The sequence below is a fragment of the Urocampus carinirostris genome, chromosome 16 (genome assembly GCF_059441175.1).
Source record: "Urocampus carinirostris isolate Australia breed hairy pipefish chromosome 16, RoL_Ucar_1.0, whole genome shotgun sequence".
NCBI lineage: Eukaryota > Metazoa > Chordata > Actinopteri > Syngnathiformes > Syngnathidae > Urocampus > Urocampus carinirostris.
The window spans coordinates 13,357,915-13,367,719 of NC_142364.1; the positions used below are offsets into that span (position 1 = coordinate 13,357,915).

General features: G+C 40.7%; 1 protein-coding gene across 2 annotated transcripts in view; it reads left to right on the forward strand.

Annotated features, from left to right (window-relative positions):
* col5a1 (procollagen, type V, alpha 1) overlaps nucleotides 1-2,911 on the forward strand; it is an 85,838-nt gene extending 82,927 nt beyond the window's left edge. For both annotated transcript variants that reach the window (XM_088355752.1, XM_088355753.1), the window contains exon 67: nucleotides 1,507-2,911. In XM_088355752.1, the coding sequence (XP_088211878.1) occupies nucleotides 1,507-1,653 (147 nt within the window). In that variant the 3' untranslated portion in view covers nucleotides 1,654-2,911. The remainder of the gene's footprint in view (nucleotides 1-1,506) is intronic.
* Nucleotides 2,912-9,805: the final 6,894 nt, after the last annotated feature.

A 9,805-nucleotide genomic window follows, 5' to 3' on the forward strand; every position in this document is an offset into this window, starting at 1 on the left:
GCACCCCCGCGACCCTACTGAGGATAAGCGATGTAGCTGATGAGATGAGATGAGATGTTAACTGTATAACTGAAACAAAGAACAATGACAGGTGGATAATTAACATAGTTAGCGAGAGGAGCTCGGTCCGAACCCGAACTTGATTGACATTTTCCACCTGACCTGAATTTCGAGTGACACTCGGGCTTAAGATCTTACTCTTACCCGAACCCTAGTTGAGCGAAGTTTAGGAACAATGATGAAGGTTTTTGTGACAGATAGTCCAACGTTAAAGGTCTTCAATTTAGCCGGATTGATTCAAGTGCGTACAGTGAAAGAAAAATCACTTGTAAAAAAAGTACTGCAAGGCTTCCTGATTATTGTCAAACAATTTTTCAAAACAGAAACATGTAAAATAGATAAACAAATGAGGAAGTTACATAAACCAGAAAACAAAGGGAGAGAAAACTAAATACATATTCAGAGACTAGTTAGCAGAATCATAGCTTATTAGCTCTCACCCCTTTACAAAACAAAAACAAATATATATCAAATCAAATTAAATGTGTTTTGAACCGGAACAGGAGGAGAACCCAAATGTGTAACGTTTCTCACTCAAGCTTTTATTTTACGTGAAATGGGGAGTCATACACGTTAACACAAAACGCAAGTGATTCGGCGATCGCGTGGAACAACAGAAAGCAAGAGACCAATTAGATCAATACTAGTCACAAGAGCCGATACCGGACAGAGTATGTCGAAACTGGACAGAACGGGACTGGAGACAGAAATCAGACAGGATTAGAATGACGGGCACGATACCAGACACTGTAGACCAGAGACGGAAATCAAAACAGGACGAAACAGACGGGATCGATACCAGACAGGATACACAAACGGGATACTGGGCAGAATCAAAACCCACGTCTTGTGGGTGCAAAGGTTTGTTGACGGACTGACAAAGGGTCAGTGAGAGTACTGATCTTAAATAGAAAGGAAGCCAACCTGTCAACGAGCCGCAGCTGGCACCAATTGAGCGCCATGGCAACCGTGACACACTACCGCCCACCCAAAACAAGGCACAAACTAACCATGTGAGGAAAGGGACCTGAGGGAGTCTTATCCACACTGATAGGGATAGCAGCCGATAACCTCTGGATTTTCAGCCTTTGAACCACACCCTAACAGTGTGGTACCCCCATATGAGGAAACACTGACATATGAAAATAAAAAATAGAAAATAAAAACAACTGCAGAACAGAAAATTAATGGGATAGAGATTACAGTAAAAGATTAGAATTTAAACAGATCACAAATAAAAATAAGCCATATTAAAAAGTGGGTCCCTGTAGATCTGATGTTCTCCAGCAGTCTGTTCCATATGTTTATATAAAGATACATATTCCAGGTCAATTGGATCTAAAACAGTGCTGAGTGATGATCGATCTCAAGGCTAAATCTGAATACCCCGGTTCCTAATTTCATCCCAATTGATACCGGATTTGTTTCGCTGTTTATCTCCCGCAGCTGAAAAAGGGCTACGACAGGACAGTACTGGAGATCAACACTCCCAGGGTGGAGCAGGTGCCATTTGTGGACATCATGTTCAACGATTTTGGCGGCCCCACGCAGAAGTTCGGCTTCGAAGTGGGCCCGGTCTGCTTCGTCGGCTAAAGACTGAGCTAAAACACGGAGGCTTTTTTTTTTTTTTTTAAAGAAAAACCCAAAAATTATTTTTGTTTCTAGGACAATTCTGTTTGTAAAAATGTTTTGTTTTTTTCTTCCATAAAGAAAAATTCTTCTAGGATGAGAGGAATTAACATTGAAACCTCAGTTTTGAAACCAGATGACCACCCTTGTCATCTCCAGCCACGGACTTCGTTTCGACCCCTCTTACTTCTTACCTGTCGCGCGCAATTTTCGCTTAATTGTCGGGAGCTTTGTTTGTGCAAATTTGTCCCGCCCTCTTCCCCGCCATTCCTTTTTTGTTTTGTTTTATAAATATATATAAATATATAAATAATTTTTATGTTTGTAAGTACATTCTGTATATTGATCCTGGTGTTTGTTTTATTGCTCCACTGGCTTTCAAAATGCGCATGTTCCTCAATCGACTGAGCTGGAACTTCAATGACTTCGTCGACCGCAGCAGCATCAGGGAATCCGGCGTGGTACAAAAAGAAAACAAACGAGGGATTTTAAAAATATATGGTTTGTATAAATGGGATCTAAAGAGAATTATTTTAGAAGATGATCTGCTACGAACACACCGCAAAAAAAAAAAGGAATCCGATGACGTCACTTGAAAATCGGAAGCTCTTCGGTGCTAGTTCTTTGTGGTGCTACGCTTTATGTCTCCTCGTGGATCGTTTTTGCTGCATGTTGTACGTTATCTTGCACAGTTTCAATTTCAGGAACAAATCGGTGTGGAAAACCAAAACAAGAATCCAAAGAGCAATATTTTGTTGTTGATGTTCGTGATACCAAAAAACAATGAAAAAAAAAACGAGCTTTAAAAGTCGATATTTCGAACGGGAACGGTGCTTTTTCTTCCTTTGAAACAGGTTTTTATTTCAATAACTGTTCGACCTTTGCACTCTTCTACGCTTATGACCACTACTTTCTTACCACAGAATTTTCTACAGCCCCCCCCCCTCCAGTTTGTGGCGTACTTTTTAAAAACAATAAAAATAAACATGTGACTTGAACAATATCTCTGTTTGCTTTTCAGTGGAAATTTTCCAGCAACAGCTTTTATTTTGTACTTTTTTTCGCCAAACCTGTGTACAAACAAAATAAAAATCAATTTGTTTTGGAGGGTCCCCCCCATCCTCTCAATTCCATTTGTTCCAAATGTCAATAAATCCAAATTGACTGTGGCCCTCCACTTGTATGTCTTTTGAAGCATTAAAACACATCTGTATGCATGAAATGGTTAAGTTTGCTCTCTTGTTGTCATCACCCTTATTTATTGTATTATTTAATAAAATAAATAAAAAATATATACATCACAAATGTAAGTGTAAAAAGGCCATTCCGGTTTGAAGGGTTTGAAATCTTAAATTGTCTTTGTTGAATCAATCGGTGAATACAAACGTTGCTAAAAGACCAGCGGACAGGGTTGGGTAGGGTTACTTTAACTTGATTACTTTCAATTACTTTTGGATTACTCCAATACCAAATATGCTGATAAAAGACAAAATAAACTAAATATAAATAAAATTACTAAATTTTGTGCAGGCTTGGGGAGTAACGCAACACATGGAACGGCAAAAATGATGTTGGGAAGCTGTTTGGATTTATTTTCATTTTGTTTCTGTCGCATTTGATGTCTTTTATTAGCATATTTGGTATTGGAGTAATCCAAAAGTAATTGAAAGTAATCAAGTTAAAGTCACCCTACCCAACCCTGCCAGCGGATTTGTGGAAACCAGACCATTTGGTTTTTACTCGTCCCGACACAGTTCTAGAAGTTCACAGACATCAACAAGAGCTTGGTTGGTTGGTTGGTTGGATCCATGAGGTGTGTCTTAAGCAAGTACAACCTGGTGGCGCCCATCCCTCTCCATCGTGGATGATCTGAAAGTTGTGTGGGTCTAATTTCAAGTGTTTTCGATTTTTTTTCTCCTTTTTTGTCTCTTTTTGGCTCGCTCTCTCTTTCTTTTACTCTCTCTATTTCTCTTTCTTTCTCTCATTCTTTGTCTTTCCCCCCTCTCTCTTTTTCTTTCTTTCTCTGCAATATTTTTATGCTCCATGAGTTGGACTCCCCTGCCCCAAGTCGTCATTTCAAGGCCTAGGTGACAAGAGCTTTTTCATGGCGGCGCATCGAAGAACGGGAAGATTTCAGCACCTCGAAACAGAAAAGTCGCTTATTGAATTCCATCGCAGCTTATCTGATTGGCATGTAAGTGGGTCAGCGGCGGCGGGACCCGACTTCTGATCACAGTGTATCTATCCTCTGGCTCAAAGCAATTACGCGTCGATACGAGAGGGAAGGCGGGCAAATCGAGACTCCCGCCTCTTGACCCGTCTAAACTCTCTTTAAATGAGACGTCTTTAAGAGAATTTCAATGACGTTTCCTTTTTTAAAGGTATTCCCAAACAAATTCCACCCCCCTTTTCAACCAAGCACAGAACATGTTGTGTTCCTCACCATGATTATACAAACACGCTGTAAAATATTCCATGCGCCTGGATTTGAGAAATTTAGTCTCAAGGTTGACCTGTTTGGCTTCTTTACTGTTGAGCTGTGATGCCATTGGAGGGAAACAACACTTTCAAAATGGCGGATGCCGTTTATTCAGTCAGTGCCATAACGTATAAATAGGTTTTCAGAAGCGTTGTCTCTCAGTGTCAAAACATAACCTTTTTTGTCTCTTTTATCTTTAAAAACTATCATAAATGGTTTAGTGCAGCTCATCAGTAAGTATTAAGCCTTTGGGAATAATTTTGTGATGAGTTGAATGATCGCAATCGCCAAGGAGAATGTTTGTGCTCCCTATCTGTGAATCTACAGCAAACTTTTACCTAATTTAATGTTCTAGTTGTTTATACCAAGCAACTTTAAGAAACAAATAATCAAATAAACTGCACAACAAAATGTAAGATGTAAGGTTTGCAGAGACACGTCACCGTTGGCATTCTGCATCCAAGGTATCACACTCTTTTTGACTGCCAGTAACCACAACGGCGGAAAGTTATTAGATTACCCTGTTACTAAAAAAATAACGGAGTAATTCCCAACACTGGACCCCTCTCATGAAAGTATGTACTGGAATGTCATGCATCCAAGGGTTGAGTCCAACATGACAGCTAGCATTTGGTCTGGTACTATGGCCTGACCTGTGAAGGCATTGAAAAGTCCCGCAACAACCTATAGAATACTGCGAACCGACAAGAAAATGTGTGACTAAAAACCTGCAGGCCATCCATGTTTTGCGGTTCAGACACAGTACACTTCATGTTGCATTACTACAATGTGTGTTCTTCTTTTCTTCGCTTTGCCCAAAGAATTACGATAAGATTAAAAAAAAATACATTAAAAAATGCAAAACTGACATTTTTCCATTTCAACGGGACATCTTATCGGCCTGCGGCATCAATCAAGTGGTCTTAAAGTTAACAAGAAGCGCGTAAAGTGATGCATCGCCGGTACGGCCGATGATTAAACTGTAAATCTCCGTGCACTCTCAGGTACCAAATGACGTTTGTCGGCTTTATGTCGACTTAAGTCGCCCGGGCGAATCAGGAGATTTTTAATAGCCGAATATTTTTAAGACACTGAGATTTTTCTTCATACGTTATTAAATCATTTGCAGAACAACAAACAGAAAAGAAAATTCCAAGCGCCTTGTTTTCTGATGCAAATGAGGGCATAAAATATGATATACGCCGGCATTAGTGAGGGGAAAGGTGTACGTAACAAATTGAGCTTGAGAGATGAATAACATAAAGCATCAACTCCGTATGGGATGGAAATCAGCACAGAGAAGACAAAAGTAATGACCAACAACCCGTAAGGTATTACCACAAACATCACCATCAACGATCAACAGCTTGAACCACTCATTACATTTAATTACCTTGGAGTTGTCATATCAGAAAGATGAGAACCAGAAATCACGGCCAGGATAGCTCAAACCCAGACTTAAACCCATCAAGAGAGACTGGAACATTGCAGTGAAATCAAAGGTCAGACTCATGCAGACGTTGGTTACTTCCCTCTCCTCTATGCTTATCCAGGCCATGGAGATGGGATGCTCCAAGAAGCTTCTAGGCATCAGCTACATAGTCCATCTGCCAAACACCATCAGGGGGTACATTGTACCCTACGAAAAACTGTTGTCAACTATGCACGGACGAAAACTGCAGTGGTATCTTCTTGTCACAAGATTGTCAGGACTGGCAAAAATTCTTCTTCAGGGCAAAGTCCAAGGAGCAGAAGGAGAGGAAGGCAGAGAAAGAACTGGGCTGACAACATCAAGGAATGGTAGAGCACAACCTAATTCCAGGCCAGGAACTGACAGCAGTTGAGAGAGCTGTGGGTCTTTAGTAGTGCCTCGACGACCCAGTTGGTTAGGGGTTTGTGAACCATGAAATATCAGAATGTTGGGCATTTAGGCCAGTTTTTTGGCTGTGGACCATTTTTGGGTGACATCTCCCTTTTTGGAAGGGTCGTTGGGGAAAATCCATAGAGTAATACTGAGTCCTGATAAAGACTAAAATCCTGAAATGGGAGGGCGGAAATTGCGTGACCTCCCTGATTGCTTGTGACTGATTGTGAGCCGGGCCAAACTTGTTCTTGCCTTGAAGAGTAGAATGTCTTTCTGGGAAATTTGCTAAGTCGGCAAAACCAAAAATGCCAAGACAGCTATTTTCACATCTGAGGTAACCTACCTGAATGTTTGTAAAAGATGGTGTTCAAAGTCGTTCTGGCCTGGAAGAGTGGTTGCCTATCTGGGAAAAATTCTGAGTCTAAGAGACCAAAAGTGCTAAGTCAGCTCTTTTTGGGGGTGTTTTTCACATCTGGGGTAACCTACCTGACTGCTTGTGAAAGATGGTGGTCATATCTAAACTAATTTCCCCTTTTCTTAGGTGGACAGACGCACAAACAGGCAAACAATGAAATGAAGTCAATCGACACTCGCCTTAGTCCTTGGCGATCGTCTCGGGTGTGGTATAATGGGACTCCTTCGCCCGCTCTCTCGGCGGGGTGTGGGCATAAGCGCTCTGCTTCAAAGCGGGCACTCATCTCAGCATCCTGTGCCCGACGTGCTCGTGAGGGGTTACGGGCGCAGGACCATATGGTCTCCCTTCTGGCACTTAAAACCCACCAACTAATTAAATCAAGGCTACATACTGCAGCGGCGCTACAAAATGTTCTGCTGAGAGAAGTCTCAAAGTTGTTTTCTTGTAAATATTCCCTTCTTGCCCCTCCAGTGCCAACTCAGCCAAGGATGAGGACTGTGCTATTTTAAGTCCGAGGAGAAACTTTATGTCGCGTTTTTGTCAAAGCCAACCCCGCCTTCCCACTCTCGAGAAATGTCGGATTTTTGCAACCTCCTATAACACCAAAATAGAATAGTTTTTCTACATGTTATTGATCTCTGCTCCGACGTGTTAACTGCCAACCTTCAGGGAAAACATACTTGGGTGGCATATTTACACATCAAAACATCTCGCTCACCTCCCTTGTCGTCACCGCTGCCTTCAAAGCTCGCCTCGCTTCCATTTTTATCATTGTTGCTACTGAAAAAAGTATATTTTACACTGGTAGGAAAACAGCTTGCAACAAAGCTAAAACTGTAGCTAGATAGCTAGCTAAAGAGGTAAAAAGCTATGTAAATAGCATGATGGAAAGCTAAAAACAAAGCAACATACCTAACTAGAAAGTAGGCCAAGATTTAGCTTAATAACTAGCAAAAAATGTCAAATGAATACTGGATAGCATGCAAAAAATTTAAAACGGTAGCTAGATGGCTTGCTAAATGAATAGGAAGGTAGTTTGATAGCATGCTAAAATGGTAAACAGTTAAAAAACTAAAAGGGAGCGAGAAAGCTGGATAAAAGAGTAAAAAGCAATTCAAATAGCTGGATAGAACGCTAAAAACAAATCTAGATAGCTAACTGGAAAGAAGGCCAAAATTTTGCTTGATAACTGACAAAAAAAGGTCATATATTGGCTAGATAGCATGCAGAAAATATAAACGCTAGCTGGATACCTTGCAAAATAGCTAAAAATCCAGGAAGATAGCCATCTTTCTATCTACCCTTCTCATATCCCTCGAGAGGGGTGACCGACAGCAAGACAAACACATAAACAAAAACAAAGATAATAAAAAGGGAAAAACTAGCAAAAAACACAATTTTTATGCCAGTAACTTCCAGACTTTCAGCGGTCGAAAACTCCCATGATCAACCCCCCCCCCCCCTTTTATTTTTAATCATTGATTCTTTGTGTTAATAAATTGTGTGTGCTATCTCAGATAGCCTAGTTCATTGATTACATTTTCTTGGGATTAGTAATTCATATCAAAACTCAAAGAACTCAAACTAATATTGTCATATTTTTTTTATCTGTGTAGGAATTTCTAGCATACTTTAGGCAAATAAAAGGTACATGGTGGAGCACAAGCAACACCTAGAGACAAATTTGTTAAGTGATTGCAGTAAAGAATAATGTTACAAAGTTGTGATTTCTTTTAGGATATGAAGAATCGGAGAATTGCACACGTACGAAGCAATAAGTCGGACTTGAGATCGTAAAAGGAACGGATGTGGTTTAAATTCTGTATTTAAAGAAGTCATTTATGTACATGTTTAAAGAAAAATAGTGAATATATTATAGAGATGACTCATGTTATTAGGTCCAATATGCAAAACGTTCATACCCTTTGTGTTTTATATTGTGTAATAAATGTTCATACAATGTTTCAATCCGCACCATTTTGAAAATGAAAACTAGAAAAATCCCTACAAGTGATAACACTCAAAATATACACTAGTGAAAATCCATCCTGGCCAGCCCGGTTCTGTCAGATTGCGAAATTCACACTTGTACAAGTGCACAGCGTCGAAGGGCAGAAACCAGCAAGATTTTCCTATTAATAACAAAAACGGAGGAACCGGGTGTGATCTCTCCCCCCTTGAAGGTAGGTTGAAACATGGTCAGCCGGCAATGTCAATTATTCACTTCAGGCACCTTTATTATAACATGTCGTCTGTGCCTGTGATGTCTTCATGTGTGTCATATTCCTGCAGCTCCATTTGACAATCGGAGACCCCTCTCGGCTCGAGTTACCGCCCGTTTATTCCCCGGGGGGTGGACCGTGTGAAAACACAGACTTCCTGCCAATTTATTGCAGCTATGGCCTTGCATTGCATCAGGAGCCGGATATGTGGTGGAAGAGAGCTGCAAGGACTTCATAGGTAATGGAACTGAATCAAAAAGACACATATGAGACATGCTTTTTGTCCACTTCCCATAAAACTTTTCTAGGTAACGAGTACAGTAACGCTTTATTGATATCACAACTTCTACTGCAATCGTCCGTTTCTCCTTTGCTCATGAAGACACATTCAACCCTAACTTCAAAATCTTAAATACAAGAATAACATTGACAATTTTCTGTATATCGATAACCGGTGTTAAACTATGGAACAATCTTAATGAGGACTGAAGCAAAGTCAAAATATCCACCAGTTCAAGAAAAGATACTATGTTGCTTAGTGGGTACAAAGAAGAACGACCATGAATAATTACTGGTGGATTTGATGTATATATTATATATATATATATATATATAGGGCGCAGTGGTTAGCGCATGTGCGGCACAGTTCATGTCTTGGGAACCTCCTGCGTGGGTTCAAATCTAGCTCCAGACTTCCTGTGCGGAGTTTGTATGTTCTCCCCGTGCCTGCGTGGGTTTCCTCCGGGCACTCCAGTTTCCTCCCACATTCCAAAAACATGCATTTCAGGTGAGAATTGGCCGGTCCAAATTGTCCCTAGGTGTGAATGAGCGAGTGAGTTGTCTGTCCCCGTGTGCCCTGCGATTGGCTGGCAACCAGTTCAGGGTGTCCTCTGCCCACTGCCCGATGATTGCTGGGATGGGCTCCAGCACCCCCGCGACCCTACGGAGGATAAGCGGTGTAGCTAATGAGATGAGATATATATATATATATATTTATATATATATAATGCAGAATACAATAGATGAACAAAACTGATATGTATACTGTATCTACCTACAAAATACAACTGGCACAGTCTCAAGCACCGAGGTAAAGTTCACGTAATTCGTCCCCACTGATATTCTTCCTACCACAT